General features: G+C 44.7%; 3 protein-coding genes across 8 annotated transcripts; 2 read left to right on the plus strand and 1 right to left on the minus strand.

Annotated features, from left to right (window-relative positions):
- Positions 1 to 767: 767 nt before the first annotated feature.
- si:ch211-67e16.11 (uncharacterized) lies at positions 768 to 7,394 on the minus strand. Its single transcript, XM_057044238.1, has 8 exons — positions 6,313 to 7,394; positions 5,744 to 6,007; positions 4,143 to 4,391; positions 3,712 to 3,882; positions 3,467 to 3,595; positions 3,113 to 3,279; positions 2,620 to 2,886; positions 768 to 2,544 (listed from the first exon to the last, which is right to left on the minus strand). Exons 1-8 carry the CDS (start codon positions 6,557 to 6,559, stop codon positions 2,368 to 2,370), a joined length of 1,671 nt encoding a protein of 556 aa, XP_056900218.1. The 5' UTR covers positions 6,560 to 7,394; the 3' UTR covers positions 768 to 2,367.
- A 965-nt stretch (positions 7,395 to 8,359) lies between these two features.
- On the plus strand, positions 8,360 to 18,261 carry ttll4 (tubulin tyrosine ligase-like family, member 4). Of its 4 annotated transcripts, none has more exons than XM_057040415.1 (21): positions 8,360 to 8,537; positions 9,428 to 10,271; positions 10,400 to 10,859; positions 10,989 to 11,142; positions 11,213 to 11,289; positions 11,363 to 11,414; positions 12,139 to 12,257; positions 12,566 to 12,676; positions 12,769 to 12,845; positions 12,944 to 13,138; positions 13,335 to 13,417; positions 13,498 to 13,626; positions 13,777 to 13,899; positions 14,123 to 14,221; positions 14,301 to 14,435; positions 14,509 to 14,646; positions 14,736 to 14,814; positions 15,004 to 15,214; positions 15,371 to 15,438; positions 15,533 to 15,657; positions 15,935 to 18,261. In XM_057040415.1, the coding sequence occupies exons 2-21, from the start codon at positions 9,867 to 9,869 to the stop codon at positions 16,095 to 16,097; spliced, it is 3,003 nt and encodes a 1,000-aa protein (XP_056896395.1). In that variant the 5' UTR covers positions 8,360 to 8,537; positions 9,428 to 9,866; the 3' UTR covers positions 16,098 to 18,261. The 4 variants fall into 4 exon arrangements, with proteins under 4 accessions (XP_056896395.1, XP_056896386.1, XP_056896405.1 ...); XM_057040406.1 differs by having other exon boundaries at positions 8,378 to 8,537; positions 9,452 to 10,271; XM_057040425.1 differs by having other exon boundaries at positions 8,378 to 8,537; positions 9,452 to 10,271; positions 15,533 to 15,558.
- A 462-nt stretch (positions 18,262 to 18,723) lies between these two features.
- prkag3b (protein kinase, AMP-activated, gamma 3b non-catalytic subunit) lies at positions 18,724 to 26,487 on the plus strand. 3 transcript variants are annotated; one of them, XR_008952868.1, is made up of 14 exons: positions 18,724 to 19,057; positions 20,330 to 20,390; positions 21,163 to 21,299; positions 21,380 to 21,461; positions 22,101 to 22,159; positions 22,312 to 22,357; positions 22,444 to 22,498; positions 22,818 to 22,944; positions 23,027 to 23,192; positions 23,345 to 23,382; positions 23,645 to 23,791; positions 23,871 to 24,423; positions 24,520 to 24,575; positions 25,447 to 26,487. XR_008952868.1 is itself a non-coding variant. In XM_057048366.1 (13 exons), the coding sequence occupies exons 1-13, from the start codon at positions 18,947 to 18,949 to the stop codon at positions 25,497 to 25,499; spliced, it is 1,176 nt and encodes a 391-aa protein (XP_056904346.1). In that variant the 5' UTR covers positions 18,724 to 18,946; the 3' UTR covers positions 25,500 to 26,487. The 3 variants fall into 3 exon arrangements, 2 of the variants coding, with proteins under 2 accessions (XP_056904346.1, XP_056904359.1); XM_057048366.1 differs by lacking the exon at positions 24,520 to 24,575 and having other exon boundaries at positions 23,871 to 23,964; XM_057048379.1 differs by lacking the exons at positions 18,724 to 19,057; positions 24,520 to 24,575 and adding an exon at positions 19,970 to 20,252 and having other exon boundaries at positions 23,871 to 23,964.
- Positions 26,488 to 27,589: the final 1,102 nt, after the last annotated feature.

Here is a 27,589-nt window from a genome sequence, read left to right on the forward strand (position 1 = left end):
ATCAGCATACCTGCAAGAAGAACATTTATGCGCTAGATTTCAGCAAATCTTTCTTCCTTTCAAGGGTTCTTCGCTTCCATCTCTCTGTCCTCTGCTGCTTCTGTTACACGACCACGTTCGGTAAATATGGATCAAACGTTCGTGGCCTGAAGAACTCAAAGTAGAACTCTTGATTTGTGTCAGGGAGGGTGGATGCCATGGTAACAGTTTACAGAGATTATCTGCTGAAGGACCGGGCTGACTGGAGGGCGCTTTGACTTTCCCAGTCCTCCCAGACTGAACCCAACAAGATTGAATCATCCAATCAACCAAAGCAAATGATAAAGTTACTTTTGCATTAAAGATATAAAGATCAAATGGTGCTTTTATTTTTAGCAGTGTTGTACAGACGGCCACTTCAGTGAGTTGCGCCCTTATTAAAATACCATGGCCAGTCTGTGTACCAGTAGGGGCAGTCTAAGGGCTTCATATCTTAATCATGATCACTGCCAAGCAGCTGCTGCCTCTCCTTTCCTGACTGTCTCACTGTCTCTCGTCTTCTTCCCTGGGTTAAAAAAGCTTCAAATTTGCTCCATTCCTGGGCGTGCAAACAACTCTCCTGACTTCAATGACGCAGTGCTTCCATGCAAAAAGATTTCCTCTGAGCTTCACACAAGTCATAGTGACAATTTGTTTTTTGTTTTTTTATTATTCAGAGTGTCGTTTTTCATCTTTGGGTTGCACTCAGCCAAAAAGACACAAGAAGAAAAAGAAGGAACCGCTCCAGATTAATTTGAATATATTTATTATTATTTTTATGTCACAGACTGTTCACATTTCCTACAGACTATATTTGCACATATATCAAGTGGTCTCCTATTTTATTTTGTGTACACACTGGTCAAATGAACTGGTCTTTTAGAGTCAACCGTACTTGGTCCCTTATGTGAAACCAAAAAGTAAATGTGCACCACATCTAATGGCATTTCTGCTCATTTAAGCTTTTGAAATCACTCATGAAAAATATCCCTAAATAACTTATTTCTGTTTTTTCAATTTCTTAATTGTTGCTATGGCAATCGGTCACTCATGACTCTCGTTAAAAGGTAAATATATTATCATGTTTAACACTATATTTACACATATGTTCCTGCTCTGTGCCTGTGCAATTTCCTGGCCACACTGTAAAGTAGGCTTGAGCAACTTAAATGTTAATTGAATAAACAACTTGATAAAAGTGGAAAAAGCGAGCGATCAAACGACACGTCTCCTGTAAAGCCTCGTGCGCATTTTCGTAAACTCTGTTAGAATCTGAGCTTGTGTTTTTTCTCTGTCCTGTGGATTATTTATTTACAAGAAGAAGATAATTGTTACTTAGCTACAGTATATTCAACCATAACAGGGATACTCCGTGAGATATCTAAATGGTGAGAGTAGTGAAATGTCATTAATCCGGCTGTTTTTCATCAAAGAGACGTCTGACTGAGAAAGAATTATTGCACAGTAAATATGATACTGTGTAAAGAGTGAGGAGAAGATTCTCTTTAGACAGAAAGATTTGTGTCCTCCTTTTTATGCAAACATTGGTCTTTTGCAGCCAGTAGTGATGAATAAGGGTCTAAACCAGAAAAGAGACAATCTTGACGCCAGAAATCTTTGAATTTTATCCTATATCAGCCTTTCTGCAGCAGGGTAAGAAAAGCTTCAGTAAAATAACTTGTATCTAAAATTTGCTGCACAGTGGCTGAAAATGAATTAAATGAAATCCTCACTGCTGGTAAATTTAGAATGTTTATGGGGTCCCTTGTCTGTGGGAGAGACACTCAAATGGACGGAAGCTGAATGGGAAGGCTACGGTGAGTGGCTGGAGACTGTACAAGACTGAATTTTGAGAAAGGAGAGGGGGAGCGAATGGGGACAGAGGAGGAAATCAGGAGAGAGAAAGTGGTTCAGAAAAGGTGAAGCAAAGGACAAGAGGAAGAGGAGGAGGAAGTAAATGGGGAAAGGAAGCTGGGAATAAGAAGAGAAACCACTGGATAAAAATAGTGATAGGTGATCGGCTCTGAAATGCCAGTGAGCACTGGTTTGTCAGAGTGGTTGTCCTTTTGCTGAACTCACACACACACGCGCGCACACACACACGCACACACATACACACGCATGGTGGACATGGTGTTCAGGACACTCCCACTGGGATCAGCTGTCATCGCCATGTTAGACAGAACACACGCGCTAGTGTCCCCGAGTGTGCTGAAACTCCTAAAGGACAGACGCACACTATGAAATCTGCACGTGCAATGCTTGCGTCTAGCTCAATGTATATGTACATAGTTGACCCCACCCCCATCCCCACCCCCATCCCCATCCCCCTCCTTCCCCCAGTCTCTCTCAGTTGATCCTTCGGTGTTTGCGGTGCCAGAGGGCAGTTGGTAGATTTTGGCAGCCCTGGTACTCTCGTCGCATCTCGCCATCCGTCAGAGGTGGAGTGATGTTGCAGGGGGCGCCGGCCAAGGTCACATTCAAAAGGCTGGTCCACGGTTCCAGGAGGCGAGACATGCCTGGGCCCTAATAACACCAGCGGTGGGAGAACAACATCAGCCACGTGAAAACAGCAGCTGTGAAGAGAACAGGAGAAGGTACCTTTCCAAAGTGGTCCAGCAGGCAGGTAGCAGGTTTGATGTAGGACCAGTCGCTCTCCTCCCAGAATGGGTTGGCTCTCTGGTGGCTGTGGCTCTGCCACGCCTGGCCCTGTATGAGAACCACGTTCAGGTGTTTCTGGGACCCTCGCAGCCTCTTGGACAGAACACCGCTGTAGCTCTGATCCACAAACAACAAAACTCGGGTGGCTTTGCAGCCGGCCAGGTCCACTAGCAACTCGTTGACAGAGTATCGCTCTTTTAGATCAGCCTGGAATACAAAATAGATGGTCGGACAGTCGTTGGTCACATCTGTTAAAAATCTACTGATTAGCTTGTTTTAGATAATTGATGCCTCTTTTCCACTGAATGGTTCATACTCAACACTGCAGGAACAGACTATTGGGATATTTAATTATATTTGCATGAGTGCAGTAGTGCGAGTACCATGGAAAAGAGGCAACGAGATATCATTATTGGATGGATTTAGGTCTCACAATGCCGTTGAGGTTGGCGTCCCATAGCAGCATGGTGCCGTCATTGCATGTCGGTGAGTTAAGGTAAAGGACCAGCGTGTCGGCGCAGTGCTGCTTCCTGCAGATGTACGAGATGTGATTACGGATCACCGCTTTCTCCGTGGCTGAATACACCCCGTCTATGCCATCTGTGGGAGGGAAGAGGAGGGCTGAGAAGCGGTTCCCGTCATCACAGCGTGGTCAGGTGGTCAGCTGATCTTTCCGGTTGCTTTTTTTGGTTTTGTACTGCTTAACTTTACCAGCTAAATCAACAGAAAAGATCCTACCAAGTTCTTACTTTGGGGGACTGACTTTCATAGAGGGACACCATCATACCAGAAAGCTGCCCATTACTGAAGAAGGTCTTGATGTGATCCTTGGGAAAGCCATTGTTCTGGAGCATTCTGTAGAACTTCTGTAGACTCTGAACATGGTGCTGGAATGTGATCTGCTGCTGCCAACCGCCTGCAGTGTTCAAAATGTTCCAAAGAAAAAAGCAAAAGTGGCATCGTGACTGGTGAAAATATCAGAGCACTGCCAGAAACAGGATTCCTGTAGTTTAGTGGTGAAGCCTGTCATACCTGAGATCAGCACAGCGTGGTCGCACGTCTGGTAGAGTCGGCAGGAAAGGTGGGTGGCCAAGGGCTGCTGGTGGCACCGTCTGGTGTTTTTATTGAGCTCACAGCTGGAGATGGGCAAAGTGGGGGAGCCCATTGGCAACGGCTGAGGGCACCGCGCAAACTCTGCATGATCTGTTAAAGTTGGGGGGCGAGAAAAGTAGCCATTAATGTGATTAAATAGAATCGTCTGAGCATCGACTCACAAGCCCTGGACACAAAGCTGCAAAGCTAATCTAAGGTTCTCTGTGGCTCATGTCTCCACGTGATAAAAGACCACATCTGCAAGCTCCCATGAGCAAAGACAGCGTTCAAGAAAGGCAGTGTGAAACATATTATGTTCCACGGTATTTTAAAAAAACAAAAAGACACTGTGTAGAAGGCTGAAGACTCACCTGCACATCTGAGCCTCTGAGTCCTGTTGCTGTCTCCAACTTCCACCACCAGGGGCAGGAAATGGACTTCGCAGAGGCCTCCGGTGGCTCGCTCCACCAGTCGGCTGCCGCTGCCGCTGCTGATGGTGCCGCCACGCAGCGGCCCACCCACCAGCCGAACGTTGTCCAGAAGTCTCTCCGGTCCGGTTTGTCGACGCTTCATTTGGTTCTGGCAACGTCCCTTCAATGCCGGGGTCAGACACTCTTCCCCTAAAGATGCAAATATTCAAAGTGCATTGTGGGAAGGAACAAAGGGCTGGTGTTTGTGTTCCTCATGCACCGATGCAGCTAAATGTTTGAGCCAGGGTCACTGAAAGTTATTTTCCTGCTTTTTTTCTTTGCTTTCGGCTTCTGTATTCTCTGCTCCTCAGACCAAATCTTTATTTATTTCCCCCCGCTCCCTGCTCTCCGTGCTTCCTTTCCTCTGGAGGTTAAATGGGGTCTAAAAGAAAGATTTGCCCTAAAATACTTTGGTCCAAAATCATCTTGGCCCCAGCATGGGGCACAGTGGCGTGCGTGCGCATGAATAATTAACGGGCGTGTATTTGTGTAACGCAGCACCAAATTCACCTTCACATCCGGCCCTAACCTCTCTCACAGCAGGGGGTCCACAAACACTCTCAAACACTTCTCTTTGGGAGGATTTGTGAGGACCTTTACAGAATACATTAACATTGTGTCCCCTGAGACTATTTCTATATTAATAAAGCACTTTAAAAGCAGTAAAAATGGTACAGTTGGTACCAGGTTTTGATAAACCTCTTCGCTTGATTGTAAAGCTGCTCCCAAATATAAAATACTTTCACTTAAAAGTCTCTGACTGAATTTCACCCCCTCCCATATTTGGTGTTTGGACTTTTCTTAATGGACACCTTGATTGGAGTGGACAGGATGTCTCGTGGCACCTTTGTAGTGATTCATGGGGTTTGTCCTCTGTTCTGCTCACTGTTCAATTACATCCCATTAAAAAATGAACTGCTGTTGACCCAACATATACCAACACTGCACCAATTAGCTGCACTTGCAAGGAGACGCCCCTTATATCGCCTCCCTTTCTCCCCTTGGACTCTTTCCTGGGTCACTACATGCGATGTTTGTGCAACAATACACCCCATACAGGAAGACATTGCCACCCTTACTGGTTATATTTGGGAGTGTGTGTGAGTCTTCAGCTCACACGACACATATCAATTGCTGCATTTCCCCACCCTCATTAAGTTCTTCACAGAAGTATTTTAAGTACAGATTTGTTCTGTTGGGAACAGCGGGAGTCGTGCGCTCCGCTACTGCAAGCCCCAAATTGCTGTTATGTGGACGACATTAAATAGCACTTAACTGTAAAATGTAACTGTAAGTTGCAATAAACTGCTTAAACGGAATCCTGGTGTCAAGCCAAACTGTCTCAGGCCAGTTAGCAAAACTGCATCTGTTCCTTTCCTGCCTGCTCTGACAAAATGGTGAGATTTGTAATCGTGAGGTTTAGCCACTGTGGGGTTTTTAAGATATATAGATTTTATCTTCCGATGCCGCACAAAATTGCTCGTTTGAGTTTTGCAGCTCACCCAAGTAAATGCCGTCCAGGTGGGAGCATCTCTTCTTCGTCACATTCACGTCCACATAGAAAAGGACCACCGGGTGCCCAAAGTTCTCCCCGGGGCTCGGATCCAGCACCAGCACGGCGTCGTGGGCCATGGAACCTGGGAACAGTTGATGGCGTCTGTGTGAACCTTCAGCTCCATTCAGCATCTGGCTGACACTAAAACCGCTCCGGATTTTGGAGCTCACCATCCCGACGGAGGAGTCTGGCAGGATGGCCAAAACTTTGTCTGGAAGGTTTTTAAGGACCACAGGAGACACAGAGAGTGTTAGATTCAGACGTTCAGGACACGACATTTCACTTTGGAGAACACTCTCACACACACATGCACACACAAGACAAGACCCCCCCTCACGGCACCTTAAACAAGGCCTGGATTTGATTCAATTTTAACATATAGTTACAATATTTCAACTCATATCGGTGATATCTGCGTTATAATAATGGAGTAAAAATCGTACCAGCATATTATTCTGCCTGCAATGGGTAAAACACGCACAGACCCCTGTGTGTGATGACCTTTGCCCCCCGTACCTGTAGCTGTGCGGGGCTCTGAGACATACACGGCCACGGCGGATGGAGGTAGGTGAGCCAGCCGTCTGCACTCGGCTTCAGGGAGCGAGGACATGCGGAGGCATCGGTCCAGCTGATCCCACTGCAGCGACTGGAGGCCCGAGCGGACCCACCGCTCCAGCCGTGCTGGGGCCGCGGTGGCTGCTGCCGTCACAGGGTGGAGGATCAGGATGGAGAGCAGTGCAGCGAGGAGCAGCAGGAGCCTCATCGTCAGTCCTTCCTCGGAGTTTTGTTAATTCTCCTTGCCGGTTTGCTTTTCCCCCCCTTTTGATTCCTCTTTAAAAGTATTATTATTATTCTAAATAGCCGTTGTCTGTTTTTTAATCTTGCTTCTCTGCTTGGATCATTTTTTGGCTTTTTCCTATTATTCTTTTATGACGTTGACATTATTGCTTTCACGTGCTCCTTTTGTTGAGTCCTGGAACTTTTGCTGTTCCACTTTTTACTTCATCACCTACCAAACACAGTGAGCTGTACTGAAATACTAAAATAAATATAGTTTGACCTTTTTGTTACTGACTCCTTCGGTCTTCTTCAGCTCTCAGGTTTACAGACTTAAAACCTCTAAATGTCATAGTAAAACCGAATATAAATGTTACAAAGAGTGACGAATGTCGAGAAATAAAATTCTATTCTATAGCCTTGTTTTCGGTTCTATTCCTCTGCTTTGTTTCAGAAATCTTCTTTTGATTTGTCTTCATTTTCTCTCTTTCCTCTGTTTGCCATTGAGTCCCCTTTACTTTTGTCAATTGTCTTCTTTTCTCCTTTTTTCCTGCCCTCGGAGAAGAAAGTATATCCAAGAGTTCCCCAGAAAACTCCCAGTGAGGGGGATTTTTTCCTTCTCCAGGTCTTCGTCTTTTCTCCTTTGTTTCCTCCTTGTTTATTCTTTTTAATTGCTTCAAGATCTGCGTTGGTTGAAAAGGTGAGAGATCATCCCACAGACGGGTTTGCTCCCAGTGACACTTGAGACTGGACCGTTGGTGCACAACTCCGAGGACAAACACACGTCTGCTGCATGAACCTCTCACTACTCTGTTTTACTCCTCTCTCTCCCTCCCTCTCTCTCTCTCTCTCTCTCTCTTTCTCATACACACACTACTTTCTCTCTCCCTCCCTCCCTCCCTCTCTCTCTCTCAAACACACACACATACACACACTTAGTTTACTTTCACTCTCCCTCTGCATCCCTCTGCAAGCTCTGACAAGTCAGAAGGGTTCAGGAAAGGATGAGTAGGTCAGTGAGGAGGGAAAGAAGAGAGGGAATGATTTGTCAGGTGCAGACCGCACCTAAGGGAGTGGAGGGGGTGGGGGCGGTCAAATCAATGATCAAGTTGATTACCAAGTAAATTTTGAAAGGCAATGCATCTGTCCATGAGTGAAAGACTTCATGGTAGAACTATTATTCCCTGTTGAGTCTGTGTTTTTTTAGTGAGGGAGTTTTAAGGAGTAGAGTGGAGATATGTGATGGATCTATTAGGTTCCAGAAAAAGAAGATAGCGGAGGAGGAAAAAGATGAATGGTGAAAATGATACGGGACAGGCTACTGAAGTGGGGTGAAGGTGATGATAAAATTTCAACTATCAAAGGGATTGAAGAACAAACATAAACAAGAGGAAGTGAAACCATGTGAGATGCGTGACTACACTGATAGAGGAAAATGAGGAGACGCGAGAGGCTTGTGGAGATTCTGTCCTCAGTGGGCCCTCTAGTGGTGAGATGTCCTTAGATATGCAACCAAAGGCAGCTGCAACACATGATAACTGAAACATTTCTGAACAATTAAACAGGGCATGTCTCTATGACAACTTAAGACGGTTGCAGTTAGTACAAATATAGTACTGTGGTGTTCGTTTGGATAGACGGTCCATCCTTTGCCTCGCGAAGCATGTCTTTTTGCATTTCAATTTGTTTATTTATTGTTTAATTACAGTTAATTATACAGAGGGGGAAAAAACAATTTCACAAAAAATAGTTTGCGACCACTAGATGGCGCTCCGGTCCTAAAGACGTCATGCAGAGACGATCTTCGTTGAGGATGCCTCACCCGTTAAGAAAGGTTTACTTGAACGCCACCTCCATGTCCCAAAACCAATGGACGATGTCACGGATGGTGTATCTAAAGTAGCTCCCCGCCAGACCAATGGAACTACTGTTAAGTAGGGGACGAAACACGGGCGCCGAAGAAGGTACTTGGATTTGTAGACTCAATCAAAGCCCTTTGTGGCGTTAGTGAATCTTCTAATGTGTGGATGCTCTGCAGATGTTGCGGTGCTTTTTGTTGCTATGCTAACACGCCGGCTGGTGAGAATGTAAACAGAAAGCTAGCAGCTAAACTCACTAAAAAGTCAGCGGAGCTTTACAATATGATAGTTGTCACAGCGAAGCGTATTGTATGCATTTTTAAGAATAGGCACATATTCACGGTAGTGTAGCTTTGAGTTGTTATAATGTTATTTCACAGCTAAAGATGACTTGTCATGGCTAACATTGAGCTAAGCGATAAGCAACGTGGGCACACGTACAAACACGTGAAACATATCAATATCTTGATTTATAAGGTAGTTTTGTGGGGTTTCAGGACAACGGAAAGTAGCAAAACATCATTCATTCGAAATACAATAATAATTGAAATAATAATAATTGAAAATGTTCAAAGTGTGTGACAGCTGACGGTTCAGGGTAGCTGCGCTTGATTCATGTGCAACGGAATTAAATGAGTTTTAATGCAATTAATGAAGAGATCCCATTGGCCTCTTCCTTACAAAAAATAGCTTTAGCTTTGGGCAAACTGTTGCCATGGAAATGGCTGCACGGAAAGAAAAATGTCAAAGGGAAAGGTCGTGGACAACAACTAAAGAGACACAATAAAACTAAGCAACAGTTATTTACAGGGTACTGACTTCCGGTTGCAAAAATCCAGAGGTCAACTATCAATCTACATCTGGGAATGTAAGCAATTAACTCAGTTTAAAGTATGGCTGGGAAAGTTTTGCTAGATTTGCTTTGGTGCAGCTTCATTCTCAGAGGCAACCCTTTCAGATTTCCTGTGCATTTGTATCGGACTGGTTTCTTTCAGAGTGGATTTTCCTCCTGTTTGCAGAGTCTGTGGTGAAAGGGTTTGGTTTACTACCAGCTGCCAATCAGGTACTTTCCCTCAGGACTTGAGCCGTCTGTGCCTGCCTGCCCTCCCCCAGAGCTTCTCATCCTGCGTCGGAACTGACCCGAACACATTCAGCACCTGCTACTGTTGCACCTGCGGTGGCAGTTATGTTTGCTGTCAGTCAAGACCCATCAGGAATGTTTTATCAGCAGTCAGTGGTCAGCGGGACTGCATTCATTTGGAGCTGACATCTTAAAGGAACGGCAACCGAAGAGGGTCGCGGTCTGTCTGGGAAGAGAATCCTCCCCTTTGGATTTGGCATTTTCACAGCTGATTGTTCCGTCCCTGCCTGTTATTCCTTTCCAAAGAACTTTGCCTGTAGCTTAGGCTCTCTCCATCATCACTGGCCTGAGAAATGCCCACCAATCAGTCCTCCCCATGGAATGGGGGAAATCCTCGGCACTGTTCCAATGTAGATAAAACCACCACCACCATGACTACAACTCCTAAAGTGCCTTATAATCCAGCTTCCATTGAGTTAGCCAGGAGTAAAGAGCAAGCCAAAGCTCCTGCCTGTAATGCTGCCTCAACAGTTCCCCTGTCAAGGCTGACGACAGTGGCCCCGCCTGTGTTTTCCGTTTGGGAGAAAGGGGACAAAAAGACAGCAGAGTGTCAGATCACCACTGTGCCACACATCTCTTCGAACATGCCACAACAATTAAACGGGATTCAAATTCCAAAGCCGATACTGGCAACAGGACCAAGTGAAACTAATATGGTCACAATGGACAGTGCTCTATTCATTCAAAAGGATTGCCAGGTGGGTTTAATACCATGTTAAGACTACAAAGCTGTCAAGTCTAACGTGGCCTCACATTCCCTATATTATGCGTTCCGTCTGGAATTTTGTACACACTAACTTTTGACATTTTTCTCCTGTTTTCCCAGTTTAAAGCAGGAAGCTCCTGTTTGCCATCAGTCCCTCCAGTGTGCCTTACTGTTTCAGAACACCAGGGGGGAACAGTGAGAAAAGAGGACCTACATTTTGACAGCACAAAATTAGATAAGAGAAGCACAAGAAGAGACGACGCCGCATCCATGAGAAAGAGCAGCTCAGTTAAACAGGCCACAAAATGCAGCGTTACAGAAAACGGCTGCTCTAATGGAACCACCTTGAAAGATCCGTTCCTTTTAATCGGGCTTCCACCCCCAGTAGTCAGAGCTGACCCAAACAAGAATGTCCAGACAGTAGACCACAGCATACACACAGAGTGCACACAAGTAAACCCCTATTCCGCTGGCATTCACAACAGTCCCCCAGCAGCGAGTCCCATTCCTGAGGGGCCGGTGTCCTGTGTGGTTGGTCTCAGCCAGGAGGAGCCTTCTACGTCGCTGGTTATCAGAGCAGGTAGAGTGATTCCACGCTGTAGCTGTAAAAGAAGACATATTAGAAATGGTGGCCAGAAATAGGAAGGCTTTTGTCTTCAGTGGTTTTTATCATCGTGACTAAAAGGCTTTTCCTGCTACCTTCGGGTAGACATGCCCTCCTGTCCCGCAGGAGCCCTGGTGGGCTGTGTGACCAATCAGATCTCCACATTTCACCTTACCAGGGAGGCAGAATCTGCCCCCATTTTACCTTCATCCCCAGTTCCCCCATCAGACCATCTGGACGGGCAGAATCGGGTGTCTGGGTAAGCAACGGCGTTTTCCCATCCTTCTCGTTCCCGCTTGTACGTTTGTACTCAGATTGATTGTTTCCAGGCAGGAGTGTGTTATGCACGTGGATGGTGCCGAGGAAGTCCTGCACGATGAGGTAGAAAATGATTGCAGTAATGACGGTGAGCTGCTAAAGACACAGTGACGTTAAAGTGTAAATGCAGCCTGTGTAATCTGACCCTCTGTTCTCTTTAGATGATTCAGACTGCTCATCCCCTTCCTCAGTGTCTGTCATCCTACAGTCTGGGTGAGATTCTGGGATTCATGACCGAGCATTTTTTTATGTCTAATCTTTGTTTGACTTGAAAGACATTTCCGTGGATTGCTCTGACTGGGTCTGCGGTTCTGCTCCGATTTGCTCATAAATGGTTTTTAACATCCTGTGGGCTCCATCTTTGTCGTTCCATCTCCGTGCATTGTTGAAAAGAGGCTGAATGCAGCAGACCATGGTGGAAAGGTCTGCTGCATTGTTCTGCTTAATATTGTTCTCAGCTGTGATGGCCCGAAACAACAGAACACCCGACCAAAGACTCGGAGTCAATTCTTTACTAAAACAGCCTGGATAGGGACATTTATTGTCACCTTTTCTCACCCACAACAGGCTGATTTGCGTTTGTCCTCACTCGGTAACATCCTTTCCTGAAAAACTGAAGGCAGATCATTTTAAAATTAGTGTTACCTGTTGGTAGTGGAGCTATTTTATCTAAGATACGAGATTGGAAAGAGAAGCATCCCCTCTTCCTCCACCCGGCTACCAGTTTTACAGCCATATGACTGTCATGTGAGTGAGAACCTTTCAGCTTCTTTCAGTTAGAAGGTGGTCATTTCATTTACAAGCTGTTTTTATAAGGTGAGGACACTTGTCATATGCAGCTCAGTGTAAATGTTTTAGGATATAAGCTTGAGATGTATAAGGACGTATAGATTTCTATGTTTGCTGCTCCTAAATGTGTCTTTGTCTTCACTCTCAGTATCGAAGAGCCGATGCCATTGGGGACGGAAGGCGACAGAGAGGAGAGACCTGCACTGGTTCCCAGTTTATTCCCCCTCATGCCTCCCACACTTTACTTCAGCACAGCAGATGAGAAAGGTATAAACTCTACTGCCAAACACATCGGCCAAGTTTACTGTGTGAAGTCCCTCATTTGTAAAGTTCACTCCTTTTTTTATTCCTGCTCATTGAAGTGTTGAACTGCTTTCTTTAACTTTAAATTACCCTGAATTATCTGGACTATATTTAAGATGAAATGTTAAATATGATCTCTGGGACCTTAAAACTTGCTGAATATTTACAATTTCACGTAAACGGTACAAGCTGTGTTACAGCCTTAAATCCTAGCATCACATGTTCTTCTTTGTTTGGCTGAATAAATTCCAATATATGATGTGTGTTTGTAGTGGAACTGCTGCCCGTAGAGCAGAGACGGCTGTTAAAATGGAAGATGACCACCGTCACCCCAAATGTGGTTAAACACACCATCGCCAGGTCACACTTTAGAGTCACCAAGAGTGAGTCATGACGTTCGCCCGGTTGCTGTCTGTGGAGATCTGGTTCTGATTTCTAGACAAAAGCTGACCAGAATCTTCTGTGGTGTGTGTAGAGAGCCATGACTGGCTTGGCTGTTGGGGACATCACATGAAGTCTCCTGGATTCAAAGCACTCGGAGAGCACCAGAAGGTACAGAATATATGAATGAATAGATGCTGCATTTCTGCCTCTCCTTTACTCCAGGTGAATATATCAAATGACTGAACATCACATCATTCTTGCCCTAGTTGAACCACTTCCCAGGAACCTTCCAGATCGGCAGGAAGGACCGACTGTGGAGAAATCTGTCCAAGATGCAAAGTCGCTTTGGCAAACAAGAGTTTGGCTTTTTTCCCCGGACTTTTGTTCTTCCTCAGGACATCAAGCTGCTCCGTAAGGCCTGGGAGGACTGCGGCTCCAGGCAGAAATGGATCATCAAACCTGTATGCTACACTACACAGAGCTTAAAAATATTCATCTTACATTTTATGCTCGAATATTTTAATAAAAATCATACGCGAGCTAAAGAAAAATGAATGTATGAGCCAAAACCAGCCAGCTGATTGCGACACAAACAATGTCTAGATGATAGACATTTTTTCTCGGTTTTCCTCTGTAATTTCTCTCCCCCTCCAACAGCCCGCCTCAGCCAGAGGAATAGGAATCCAGGTCATCCACAAATGGAGTCAGATGCCTCGCAAAAGGCCACTACTGGTTCAAAAGTCAGTGGCCCAGAGGTCATTTCTACTATCCAACATTGAATCTCATTAAGTCATAACAGTTATACAATTCTGACTTGCAGGTACCTTCACAAACCCTACCTCATCAGTGGCAACAAGTTTGACCTGCGGATTTACGTATATGTGACTTCATATGACCCGCTCAGAATCTACATCTTCTCTGACGGCCTGGTTCGATTTGCTAGTTGCAAGTCAGTTTTCTCTCACCCCCACAGTGATAAATATTGTTGTTTATTGTATAGATTCTAGGTGAAAGTCTGCAGTTTATGCAGCGGACAATCAAATGCACTCGTTAAACCGTAATCATCCGATTTCTGATGATTTTGATTTTGTCTCCCCAGGTATTCGTCTTCCATGAAGACCCTGAGTAACAAATTCATGCACTTGACCAACTACAGTGTCAACAAGAAGAACTCCGAGTACCAGACCAACAGTGATGATAAAGCCTGCCAGGGACACAAATGGTAACAGCCAGGATGCTGGAGCTGCACTAATTATTTTGGCCTTTAGCTCATAAAGTTTCCTTAATTGTAAACATGTGGCAGCTCCGGTCTCATGTGGATAAGCAGTCGTTATATTTTGTGGGTTCATTTGGTGAAATTCTAAAATTGTTCCTCCCATTCAGCTTCTCTGACACCTTGCCAACCTCCATAAAATAAGAAGTCTTTGTGTATTCTGCTCTTTCAGGGCCTTGAAAGCCTTGTGGGAGTATCTTGGTTCAAGGGGAGTTAACACCACTCTGATCTGGGAGAAGATCAAAGACATTGTGGTTAAAACTATCATTGCGTGAGTTTCCAGTAGAAGCGTTCGCTGAGCGTTCTTTAGATGTTGGCTATGATCTTTAAACCTCCTGTTTCTTCTTCAGGTCAGAACCGTATGTGCTCAGTCTGATGAAGATAAATGTCGAGTCTCCGTACAGCTGCCACGAGCTGTTCGGCTTTGACATCATGCTGGATGAGAATCTAAAACCCTGGATTCTGGAGGTCAACATATCACCAAGGTGAGACACACACACACCCACACATCTTTCCTCATAAACGCAGACGGGGCTTCAGACGTCTGTATCTCCGCAGCCTCCACTCCAACACAGCCCTGGATGTTTCCATCAAAGGTCAGATGGTCAAAGACCTCCTGAACCTGGCTGGCTTCCGTCTGCCCCGAAGAGAAGATGTGATGGCGTCCTGCAGCAGCGCCTCCAGCAGCACTCACAGGTGGGGATGGAGGCCAAGCGCTGGGTCCGTTCTGCTCACAGTTAAATCTGTACAGACTTCGTTGGAGTTGAATTAGCGTCTGTGTGTAGGGAGAAGACCAAACCAGAGCTGTCGGCCGACGAGAAGGTGAAACGGGCCTTCTACCTGACGCAGCGCTTTGCCGAGCAGGTAAATGAGCATTATCAGAGGTGAATAATGAGGAGACGCAGTACTGTCTGCGCTCATACAGTAGATATTTGCAATTTTCTTTCGTTTTTGCATGTTTAAGATGAATAGATCAGATTAGCAAAGCATGTCAAACAGCTGTTATTAGAAATCTCTGAATAAAAGCAGCACCCATCCTTCTGTCTCTGTTAGGACTTCCTCCAAACAGTTTTGGACGTGTTGACTCCAGACGACGTTCGTGTTCTGGCAGAGAGTGAAAATGAGCTCATTTGTCGTGGGCAGTTTGAGCGGATTTTCCCGTCGCCTTCGTCATCTCGCTACCTTCGCTTCTTTGAGGGTCCGAGGTACCTCAACATCCTGTTGGACCAATGGGAGCAGAAACACTGGACCAACCGCTTGAAAGGTTTTTGTTTTTTAAATCGAATCCAGAAAATTGACTGAATATCTGTACTCATCATCATCATCATCATCATCATTTGCATGCAGGAAGTGGTAGAAACTAATTTCATTACCTCGGTGACATCATCCATCTGAGGTACTCCTGGTTTGTTTCCTGCAGGTATCGAGCTGCTGTCAACGCTCTGTGAGAAGGGGGTTCATCTGGGAACCAGTGACCCTGCCCACATGGTGATGACCCCGCTGTTCCCTAAAGTCTGATTAGAATACGTTTGTTTATTGTCAAAGATTTTAATACAGCACTTGTTTATTTGTCTGTCTGCAGTGGTCCAAGTGCAGCTACATCTCCAGGTCTGAAGCAGACATGACCTTATCAGTTATCAGCACCCACCCTCCCTCTGAAATTACAGTAGTCAGGTGTCAGGAATGTGCAGAGATGCAGAGAGCACGGTGATTTATGTCATCACAGAAACACGTGATGAAATGAAACACTGTCGGATTTAAAAGCCATAAAAATGAAAATGTCAATGTTTGTTGTGCATCTTTAACTGAACCCTGCGTCTCAAGTTCTAGATTTACTCAGTTACACCTAAGGTTGGAACTATTACTAATGCATGAAAGTATTTATGTGCCTATAGTTCAGTCCCAGGTTTGATGTCAGTTATTTCTAATTCCTGTGCCATAATTAAGGGGCTGAGTAAACGGTCAGATCCCCTTTCTTCTGCAGGGTGACGGTCAGCCACGAACGGCCCTCCAATCCTGCCACGGATGACTGCTCAGACCAGGAGGTGGCGTCTCTCTCCAGCCAGTCCACCTCTCCCAGTCCCGGTTCCAGCGTCACCAGCAGTGCCTCCGCAAGTCCTCTGCCCAGTCTCTCCCAGAGTCTCTGAAAGTCAGCTTGCACAAATGTTCAGCACTCAGAAGAGACGTGAAGCTCAGGGTTAGACTCCAGCCTCTTCTCAAAGAGCCTTCTCTTCATTTTCCTGAGTGAATTCATCAGTTAGAATTCTCGCCTTAAAGTGTTAAAGGGATTGTCATGAGCTAACGTGAGGAGTGCACTAGCAAAGACTCTGTACTGATTGGATGTTTGCAAATGTGGGTGGGGGGGGCAGCGGTTCTTGGTTTATTACATTTTATTTAATAAGTTCAGACTGAAAGGGAAGCAAATGTTGGGTTGTTGGTTCATGCCGCCTGAAGAGAAACTAATAGTCTGTGTCAAATTCAGTATTTGGTTCCATATTAGAGGAGAGATCTGCTCTGCCTTCGACTTTAGTCCTCCGGAATGTTGCGCTCTGATTCTCTTAGCTGTGTCCCAGCTGTGCTGCAGCTGTGGCCTTCATAGTGGCACTTAACATGCAAGTCATACAAAAGCACAAATGTCTTTATGTTGGTTGACCAAAAAACATTCCTGCTGCTGAAGAGCCGCGACCCGCTCTCGCTGATGTTGCCACTGACAACAGAAGCCAACCAGACTGTGATATCACACTGCTCCTCATCGCCTCTCAGTATTATCTGCATATATCTGATGTACCGTTTTAACATGCAGAGAGGCTTCATCCACACATGGAACTTTGAAAGTAGCATCATTAATCATGCTAATTAATCAGCCAAATCATTAATCATCCACTGCAATGGATTGGTTGAATTAAGTTTGAACTGAAGTCTTATTTGTGGTGTTTTAAACAGTGGAGAGCGAATCCCAGCGGGCTCCAAGCATCAACCCTTTGATGTCTGTGTCCAGCACAAATCTGTATCAAGCACATTCTAACGCCAGGTGAGCCTGGGTCTGAGGTGGCAAATGATGGCGGCTTACGTTAGGTGTCGAGGTTTTCTTCTTCGTTTCCAACATGTTTCAAGCGGTACTTCTGTCGGTCCCGGGGTGATTTGTTTAAAACCAAACTGTCTTGATCGCACACTTTAATGACGAGGGGATGAAAACGGGACAGTACGTCAAGACCTGCCAAATGTCCAAGACTAGAGTTTAGCCATGTCGCTCACGCCAGATCATTATGTTTACCCTCTAAACTGAGCCGCGCAGTCATAAACGAAGGTTCTTGCATTCAGAATTTGCTGTGCAACCAGAACCAGCTGCAAGGATCCTTCTGTATCCTCAGGGTTTTATGAGGGGACTTTCTGGGTGCTGTTTACACAATAAGCTCGGATTTGCAGTTTTACTGATGCACGTGGGCTGTGATGTGTCAAAGTGCACCGGGCGTGCACGTTTTCAGGAAGCCTTTGGTGTTTCATAGAATCAAAGGGGACGTTGTCGGTTCGTTAGTAGTCATTGCAGTGATGTTTTCAGGGTGCCTGTATCAAAGCCTGCGGATGATGTAAATCATTCACCTTAATCAGACACTTCTGGAGCAGAAACCAAGAGCTCTCATTTTGCATTTAATCCAAAATAATAATAATTGTAATGTTTGCTGTGAATTGCTCTGGGAGCAGAGTGGACGTGTGCTTTAAGAACTAAAATCTAAACAGCTGTTCAGTCTGTTAAAATGTCCAACAACGCTGTCGGCGCCGTTTCAAGTGGAACATCTGAAGAGATGGGATGTACTTGTCAGATCAATCGATTGAATTCTTTCTTCGGCTCACCTCCTGCTGGCCAGAGAACAAGTAAAAGGAGGATTTGATGCAGTCATATCCAGTATTGTTTGGAGTGGTGCCATGACATCATCCTGTGAGGAGTGGGCATGTTGTTCCTGTGTGAGGTTTTTCCCCCCGAATTTAGAGTTTTCACAGGGTTTTAGGACACTGAATTCCTCCAGAATTCCAGTTTTGAACACTTTCTCTTCATGCTGAATGGGTTTGCATGTTTTGCAGTTATCACTGCTGAGTCACATTAGGGGCTCTGAGGCAGAAACATTTGACATTTTACCTCTTCCTATTAAAGAATTCACTTTAACTCCAGGCTGTGATTCAGAGCTGATGTGAACTAACATAATTTGAGAGAGATTTGATATATTTACCTGCAAAGTGTAAATCTGTTATGTTTAAAGGGCTGTATAAGTTGCTCAGGATAAAAGTCTAAAAAAATAAAAGTTATTTGTGGTATCAATGTCACAGCGTGTCTTTTTTTAAACTTTTCATTTACAGGTTGAAATTTTTTGGAATTATCCAAGATTATGTTAATCACACTGTTGTGAATTCTAAATACAGATTATTCTAATTTACAGTACTGATATACAGCATTAACAATTCTTTTAACTTTAAAAAACAAGTGTCAGCTGCTCAAAACCTCATCTGTATTCGGTATTCCCGAGTCCACTGGAACCAGCTGCTGTGTGGTGGAAAAACTGCTGAAACCAACTCTGGTAGTGTTGGACTATCAGAAACGTCGCGAGGGTTGATTGTTTTGGGTTCGAGACTCATCTATTATGCTGCATATTTGGATTCCACTTGACTCCGAATGATAAAAAACACAAAAATACTTAGGACAACATATGGTGAAGGCCCCTCTGTGGCCCCTCCTTGTGTGTGTGTGTGTGTATGTGTGTGTGTGTGTGTGCGTGTGTGTGTGTGTGTGTGTGTGTGAGAATGCCACAGGCCTCTTGGTCCAGATTTAGACCCCAGTCTCTGCCGGACAGTCAGAGCCTGCTGGGAGAAGCCAACCGTTGCCCTCGCCTGCCTCAGCTTTTGTACCCAGCGGATCCACCTCTCCCTTCTCCTCCACCCGTCTTCACCATGGCTGCCTTCTTTCATCCCTTCTTTATCTGACCCAACCCGCAGAGGTGGCCAGATGTCTGTGCTGGACAGCAGGACGAGGGTTCTACTCCGGGGTCTCTCCGCGCTGGTGCGACAGAGGCAGCCCTCCCGCGCCTCCTCCCCAGCCATGGAGCCTGTTGTGGAGGTAAGACAGCGCTGACCCGCCACCTCCACCCCCCCGAAATCTGTCCGCTTTTGCTCTTTATCTGTTTGTGTTGGTAACCAAACGTTCTCCCTCCGTTTGTGTTGGGACTCGACTAATTGAGAAGCTGCTAAGAAAGAAGCAGGAGGCCACATTTACATTCTCCTCCAACTCCTCGTACTTTATGAGGCACATTCACAGCCTGTAGTTATGTTGATCTGTGTATATAACGTGAATTAAACCTCCGAATAGCTTTATTATTAGATACTTCTTGTTCTGAAGTCCTAACTCATGTTCAGCATCATCACAATCAAAACCAGTATTTTTTTTACACAAGTAAAAGGGAAACAAGAGAATCTTGGAGTGAGAAAACATTGTGTTTTTTTTATTTTTGAATATGTATAAAGTTAAAAATGTAATTACTGGTACACTTTTTTTTTGTAAAATGTGGCGTGAACACATAAGTCATGACACTGTTTTATTTTTCTCTAAATGGCACCAAAACTGCTCTTATCAGGGTAACTGCATGAAATTTCCTTTTCTGTCAGATCAAGTTTGCTTATTCCAAAATATTGTGTTCAATATGTTATCTAAAAACCTGCTTTTGAGCATTCAAAAATGTATTTGTTCATGAGTGATGATGGGCAGTGTCCTCATTTCTTCATCCCCAAGAGTTTCCTGGATCCCCACAGGCCTGTTTTCATTGCTAATCCACAATCTGTTGATGTTTTGTTGTTTTCCTCCCCATTTTTCCTGCTGCCAACTGTTTTTTTGAGTGGAGATGCAGCAGCCAGGCTATAAATGTGGAAATGTGTCTTCTCCAAAAGTTGATACCCACCAGCAGGTTCTTGGACTGTTGCCACGACAACCGCACTAGAGGCGCTTTGTAGACGAGTTTTACAGCTGCTTCTCCAGCAGCTGAACCGCGCAGCCCTTCAAAATCAGAAGCATGTTTCTGTCTTCTGGGGACAATGTAGTCCACACAGAGTGGATCTGCTGAGGACAGGAGAGTCCAGGAACTCCTCAGGTTACATGGTGAACTGTGCACGCTCCACCCCATCAGTCATCTTAAAGTGAAAGACCGTCCCACCTCTGTCCAGGATCAGCTGTGATCAGAGGAGCATGTTGATGGAATATCAGCCAGATATTCTCTTCCTCGGGTTACTGGGAGGGTTTGATGGATGTTGGCAGCTCATAGGTCGCATATTTTCACATGTCTTGTGTTTACTGTCAGGGGGCTTTGTCTCAACACTGGGAATGTTCTTCCTTTCCTAGGTTCCGTTGTTTGAGATGGACGAGGATGAGGAAGATGACGTTCTCTCGATGGAGAGCGGAGGTAAAAGCAATGATGTTATCGTTTGCTCTCAGCGTTCAGCTCAGAAGGAGTCTGGTCCTAAATGGTGGCTGTTAACCAGGTTGTCACGGTAACTACCTGATCCTCCCTGCAAGATGGCAAGGAAGGAAGGAAAGAAGGAAGGAAGGAATGACCATTAGCCCTTTATATTCAGTGCCCAGAAGGTGCAGCAGGGTCCACGGGGGTGGGGGGGGTCTTCACTCCCTGTAAAAGTTTTGGGACCTCAGCAAACAGCAGCCCCATTTTGATTCAGATTTCAAAAGGTGTTTTTGAGCTTCCAACCCATAATCACCTCTGCAAGTTTCCAGGGTGACGTAGAATCAGGCTTCCTGAATTCATCTCTACTGATGCTTCAGTGGATTAAAATAAACCTGAACTGTGCTCATGATTTAACACAACATGCTTTCATCTCCGCCAGTTCTTTTGCAAGTGCAAGTTGTACTTGCAGAAATGAATGTTATATAGTTGCTACGGTAACAGTTAAATGGGGTATTTATGCTGACATGGTTGCTGAGAGAACCTGGGCTGAATTTGTAGCCTTATAAAATTAAAGTTTATGTTAAATTAAGAAAGGAAAATGGATGTTTTCACACAAGCAGTTGGTGGAGGGCTCATTAAAGTGTCTTCCTGCCCCCCCCCGGTCACCTCTGAGGATTTGCAGGAGGGGTCGGGCAGCATGTGAACAACCTCAGAATGTGTCCGATGGTTTTTATGTCTCATTATCAGTCGCCAACAGTTGTGTTTGTGATTGTAGGTGTGTGTACATACGCGCCCCCGCCTCTCGAGCCAGACCCCGACATCTTCATCTACATGAACTTCATGAAGAGTCACACCTGCTACGATGCCATTCCCACCAGCTCCAAACTGGTTATTTTTGACACGACGCTACAAGTAGGAAAGAGTCCAGTTTGCCCAGGAACAGATCCTGATTTGACCCATTTTCGGTTACACTCTCTCTGTGTTCTGGTTAGGTTAAAAAAGCTTTCTTCGCTCTGGTGGCGAATGGCGTGAGGGCAGCACCATTGTGGGACAACAAGCTGAAGTGTTTCGTGGGTGAGCTGATGAATTTTTGGCCTTCAGATGGGGTTAAGCAGATCGCATGTGTCCGCTGTGTCTTTCAGGCACGTTTCCACCCTCCTGTGCTCAAAAATATATCTGCAGCAGAGTGCATTTTAACACGGGGTTAGAAGCTCATAAATAGCACCGCATTCACTTTATTTAAACTGCTGAACAAATCCATTTTTTTTTACGACTGTTTATGTTGACAGAATCGCCGAACCCAGCATAAATTCAATCTGAGTCTAATTTTAAATGGTCTCGGACGCACATGTCCACATCTAATAGGCGCGTGACCTACATCGGGGTTGCTAATGACAGTTTTGGAGCCCAGGTCTGTGGGTTCAGGTTTCCTCCCGGTGAATGGGTGGTTTCAGATGGTACAGGCAGAGATTAGGTGCGGACATTCAGAGCAAAGCGGGTCAGCTACAAAGACATCTGTGCTACGTTACACACTCACCTCTCTGAATGCGCAGAGCTTCCCGTCTCTGGAGGTGTTCATTTTTCTGAAGCTACTTAAAATTGTACAAGTGCTGACCCCTATAAACCCTATAAATCTTAGTGTCTCTGTACAGATGGGCTGTTTCGTGTTGTTTAAAGTGACAACCTGATGGTTTTAGGTGCTTGTGTAAACAGGTATGCTCACCATCACGGACTTCATCAACATTCTTCATCGGTACTACAAATCTCCTCTGGTAAGATGCCGTCCCTTTCATCATGGTTCTGTGGACCAGTCACGTGCACCACTGGGCTGCCAAAGTTATGTTTTAAGACTAAACCTGTTGAAATGAGGAACAAAGTTTGAATTTGAGGATCATTATTTCTGATCTGTTTGTTTATTTTGCAGGTTCAGATCTACGAGCTGGAGGAACACAAAATAGAGACATGGAGAGGTTTTTACAACATGCCAAAAACAACTGCAAGTTGTATATATTTGTCTTATATTTATGGACTTAAATTGCTGTTTCATTTTTGACAGAAATTTATCTGGAATACTCCACTAATAGACTGATCAGCATCACTCCTGATTGCAGGTGAAACTGGCCTTTGGAAAACTATGTATGACTCAAAGCAGATCTAGTTTCATACGTTTGATTAGGGGATATTAAGTAAAATTACATTCATATAGTCTAATATATGAGATGTTACAACAATATGTTGTAATATAACAAGTTGCTTGGGAATATGAGACCTTTGCATTCAATTTAAGCAAACCTCTGTCTCCCTCTGCTGGTTAGAAACGGTGCTGCATCATAGCCGTTGACTAACATGCTCTAAAAAAGTCTTGGCCATTATCATTAAATGTTTTCTGAGCCAGAGCTCGAACTTCAATCACGAGTCTTGTCTTCTCAGTTTGTTTGATGCCATCTACTCCTTGTTGAAGAATAAGATCCATCGGCTGCCGATCATCGACCCCATCTCTGGGGACGTCCTCCACATCCTCACTCATAAACGAATCCTCAAGTTCCTCCACATCTTTGTAAGACGGTGAATGCTGTCCAGGCCTGAGAGAAGCCCGTGCTTTCTGATACCAGCTCTTTCCCCCTTCACCTCCCTTCCAGGGCTCTATGATTCCTAAACCCAGGTTCCTTCAGAAGCAGATCGGCGAAGTGGCCATCGGAACCTTCAGGCAGATTGCAACCGTCCAGGAATCAGCATCTGTCCATGATGCTCTGATGATCTTCGTAGAGAGAAGAGTATCTGCTTTGCCAGTCGTCAACGAGGAAGGTACATTAAGCAAGAACATTTCTTTGCTAAGAAGACGAATGGCCCATTCATAAAGAAACACCAGCTTTGATTATTGTTCAGCATAATCACTTTAATTAATTTGAATAATTATAATCCAGCAGTGTTTGTTCTCTGCATTTTTGTCTCCACAGGGAAAGTGGTGGCGCTGTACTCCCGGTTTGATGTCATTGTAAGTTTATTTTACACATTTACCGTAAAAACGTGTCTAAAATGTTCAGATCTACAAGTGTCGCACCCACAAACTGTACGTGACATAAGTTAGCCACCAGGGGGCGATGCAAGTACGGTAGTTTCCCTTCACTTTGTAGACGTCATTCATTTTCAGCCGACGCTGCCACTGGCCATCAATGTGAGGGATGATGTTGGATGTAATTTTAGATTCCACCGTCCTCCCGATGACAGAACCTTATTGTTCTTCTGACGTGATGCAGAACCTGGCGGCGCAGAAAACCTACAATAACCTGAACATGACGATGCGGGAGGCCATTGCTTCCAGAGCTTGCTGCGTGGAAGGAGTCCTCAAATGTTACCACCACGAAACGCTGGAGACCATCATCGACCGTATCGCAAAAGCTGAGGTAGCGCACGCGCCGCTATGTGCACGGTCGGTTCGGTGGACGCGTGATGGAGCTGAACCCTGTTGGCTTTTTCCCGTAGGTGCATCGTTTGGTGCTGGTTGACAGCGAAGATGTGGTGAGAGGGATTGTGTCTCTCTCTGACCTCCTGCAAGCGCTAGTTCTGACTCCTGCAGGTATTGACGCGCTGTCCTAGCTCCCGCCCTTCCGTCCATCCCTCGCTCTGTCCCGTTTCCTCCTCCATCCGCCTCTCCCCTTCAAACCCTCGAAAGCTTCTTGCTGATCCCGAAGGCCTGCCCTCCTCTTCCTCCGTCTGTGAAAGTCCATGGGAAACAAACACTTGCGTTCTCAGTCACTCACGCATGGATGGAACGTGACTTTGAGCTGCAGACTTCATCCACGACTCTCCCAGTCTGCCAGTTTCCTCAAAGTTTACGATCTGACTCTTTTTATTTTCCCTTTCCTGTCATCCTGAACATTTACTGCCCCCCAACAGCCAGAGAACCTAACACTCCACCAGCTTCCATGTTTCTCTTACAAGTATGAACCATACAGAATAGAATGTCCCCGAGCCCCCTCCCAAGCTCACCACTGTTAAAACGCCCTTAATTCCAACTCTCAATCCAACTTACTCGGTAAGCAAAAGTCTCTGATCCTCCCTCACATTGAAGATGAATTTTTGTGGGAACCAACCCTTTACAACTTCTCCCAAAAATCCCTCCTTTCATCAGCCGCCATCATCGTCCTGCTACCGTGACAACAGCACCACGCAGCCATAGTGTCGCAGGTAGGGAGCCCGTCCTTGGCTGCTGGTGCCGTCTGGCCAAGCTTGCAATGTCAGCGATAATTGAGGCTGCGCTGCTGCCTGTTGTAGTTTCCCCAAAGGGGATAATGGGAGGGGGGGGTTGTGCCCCTGCAAATATGGCATCTTGACCTAACAAAGATGTTCACGTCTTCGTTTTTGTCTCAATCCCACCTGCTCAAGTGAAAACAGATCTTTTGCTGCATGAGATATACATCAACTAAGCTTAAAAATGTTCATCACAGCACATTTAGAGAAGTGTTCATATCCTTGCTCTTTGCCAGCATTTTTCTGTTTTTATAATTGTGATATGCTCAGAAGCTCAAATTTAAAATGCAACCTGTGGTTGAATGACTTCTCAAACTCTCAGACTGAGGCTGTATAATCTTTCTAATGTAGCGCTGGGTCGGTGAGCAAATTTGCACCAAAAGTAAACCAAGCTGATTTAATTCCAAGAAAGCCTGAATTGGAGACAAAGGAGAGACCTTCCTGGGACAAAAAAACATGGATGTGTGATGCTGATGATTTTTAATTTTTTTTAATGCCTTGAGACCTTTTGACCTCCCAGCCTCGTTCTTTTGCTCACGTTTGCCACCTAGCGTCCGACTTCGGTACAACAGGCACCCGTTTCGCTCTGACCACCTTTTTCTCCTTTTTCTGCACCAGCCCAGCTCTACAGGAGTCAACACACCATTCCTTTAGCTCTGGAATGATGTACAGTCTCAAACTGGAGTGCTCATCTACTATAGAGAATTCTGTCAAGTCTCACCACCTTCTCATTAGATTGTAGACGCTAGCATGAGCCCATGATGTCATTGTTGACTTTGTTGTGACCCTTTTCCTGCCTCTTTTGCAGATATTTACGACAGGTCATGCCGTGCAGACCTCAGAGACGGCGAGGGAATGTGATCTATGATGTGGAGAGGCAGCAGATTAGAAGCTAGGAAGAAAGACATAAGGAAACAGACAATGAAGCGTATGGAGCTCACGCCTCAAGCGCGATGCTGTGTTAGGTTTTGGAGATGATTTCTGATTGAGCCTTGTGGCTGTGCGGGCTGCTGGTGTCAGGAAACTACCTGAATTAGTGTTGTGTTGTGTGCAGGTGGGCAACAATGTCGACAAGCTGAACTGTTATAGGTTGCTCATGACCTTTTTTTCGTAGAATCGTTGCAAATTTCTTTGTTTATTTATGGAAAAGAGAAGTACATTTTTGTGCCGTGTAGAACTGTTTCAAATTGAAGGTTTGTATTAAAAAACATACGTGTATGAAAGACTGGATACCACAAATCCTCATAAGAGCTGATTTTAGAGTGATGCTATTTAGAGTATTAAAAGCAGCTATCATCAATACAAGACAATGATATCATGACAGTTAAATGATTTGTCCTCCAAGGGAAAAGAAACCTATAATAAATCATACATTTTTAATTTTATGCATATATACATATTTCCTATATTCACATATAGTACATAATAGAAATACAAACTAATTTCAATTTGGTAAAAGAAGGTGTAAAATAACTAGTTGTTGTGAGTGTAAACAGTATGTAATGTTGTAAATGTAGTGAGTTAATGAGACAGTTGTGACAAGAGCATCATTACGGCTGTTGAAGATCTTTGGCAGGCAGGACGGTACTGCTCTGTTTACCAGGGGTGGATGTGTAAACTCCTCATACATCCTGGTCACACACACGCACACACACAAGGAAATCACTTTTTAAACTTCAATAATGAATACATCTTTTTGTTTTTTGTTTTTTTCCAATTTCAATGAATGTGTCTTTATCATTTCGAGGATATGAGCTCTATATCTTCACCTCACCTTGGTTTAAACAGATCCCCTGCAGTTTTTCATCATGATTCCATAAACTCTTATTAAAAAAATGTATTTCTCTGATTTTTCCGACCAATAATTTCCAAAAAAGAGGACATAATCTGTGCTTCTGATTTTCGGGTGAATTGTTCCTTTAATAGCAGTTCGGGAATGACGATTTAATCAGTGTCTCTTGTATAAATGGACATGTCAATTTAAAAACAACAGGCATGACTGAAATCATTTACAATAATTACAACACTGTGCTTTTCTGATTGGTAACATCGAACAGCATGAAGCTGTTCTTTTTACCCCATTAGCCAGGACACATCCACAGGAAGCTGGCCGTGCATCAGCCATATGTTCAAGCCTCTTTACAATTTCTGAACAAACACTTCAACCACCAATCAGGCTGCGGTTGCACTTGGGTTTACTTTGGCATCTAATTGTGGCTCCGTCTGAGAAAGCACGCAGACTGGAGGCAGCGATGCGTGTGTGACTGCTGGAGCTGATGTTGGACGCCGACTCCTGAGCACAGGGATGGAACCAAAACAGAGGTACAGCACACGTGACGACCGCAGGGAGGGCACTTCTCAATCCAAACCCACATTCAACGTTTGCACCCTATATGTGGACACACAGGTTCTCAACCAGATGAAAATATAATGAGAAAAGTACAAAGAATAGTTGAATTTACCCACTCTTTTTTTTTTTTTTACATTCAATGATTAAAATCAATTTGCTGCTCAAATTCTGATGGTACTGTTTAGTTACTAGACTCATGGCAGTATTAAAGATTCCCTGTGGTTCTTTGAGGATTTAAACTTTGACCAAAAACCCGAGTGGCTTTTTTCAGTGTAATTCTTTTGAGCTTTTAGCAGGGCTGCAGAAACAAGAGTCGCAGTTCCTTTTTTACCTAACAGCTAATCAATAATTGATTTTTCTGTTGATATTTTCTTTTATATGCCTGAATAATGAGCATCCTTGTTAGAGAGATCAAAGTTTTGCCTTCAGCATGACTGTGTATCATGGAAAAAACAAAAGTTTTGGAGGTTTGTAATTTACCAACACAGGAGTTAAAGTTAGTTAAAACACCAGAATTATTGGATGTAGAGGGGGGATATGAATGTGATTAATGAGCTGCACTAACTAGCATCAGAACCACTAGAATCAGGAGTAATTGTGC

This window comes from Takifugu flavidus, chromosome 1 (genome assembly GCF_003711565.1).
Source record: "Takifugu flavidus isolate HTHZ2018 chromosome 1, ASM371156v2, whole genome shotgun sequence".
NCBI lineage: Eukaryota > Metazoa > Chordata > Actinopteri > Tetraodontiformes > Tetraodontidae > Takifugu > Takifugu flavidus.

Bases quoted from the DNA above. Each gene is read 5' to 3' on its own strand.
- si:ch211-67e16.11 (XM_057044238.1), bottom strand. From the start codon at position 6,559: ATGAGGCTCCTGCTGCTCCTCGCTGCACTGCTCTCCATCCTGATCCTC. The intron at 6,008-6,312 runs GTACGGGGGGCA...AAAACCTTCCAG, and splicing joins AGAGCCCCGCACAGCTACAG to ACAAAGTTTTGGCCATCCTG. The intron at 4,392-5,743 runs GTGAGCTGCAAA...TTGCATCTTTAG, and splicing joins CCTGGACGGCATTTACTTGG to GGGAAGAGTGTCTGACCCCG.
- ttll4 (XM_057040415.1), top strand. From the start codon at position 9,867: ATGCCCACCAATCAGTCCTCCCCATGGAATGGGGGAAATCCTCGGCAC. The intron at 10,860-10,988 runs GTAGAGTGATTC...ACCTTCGGGTAG, and splicing joins GTCGCTGGTTATCAGAGCAG to ACATGCCCTCCTGTCCCGCA. The intron at 14,647-14,735 runs GTGGGGATGGAG...GTCTGTGTGTAG, and splicing joins GCCTCCAGCAGCACTCACAG to GGAGAAGACCAAACCAGAGC.
- prkag3b (XM_057048366.1), top strand. From the start codon at position 18,947: ATGTCTGTGCTGGACAGCAGGACGAGGGTTCTACTCCGGGGTCTCTCC. The intron at 19,058-20,329 runs GTAAGACAGCGC...TTCCTTTCCTAG, and splicing joins CCATGGAGCCTGTTGTGGAG to GTTCCGTTGTTTGAGATGGA. The intron at 23,965-25,446 runs GTATTGACGCGC...CCTCTTTTGCAG, and splicing joins GCTAGTTCTGACTCCTGCAG to ATATTTACGACAGGTCATGC.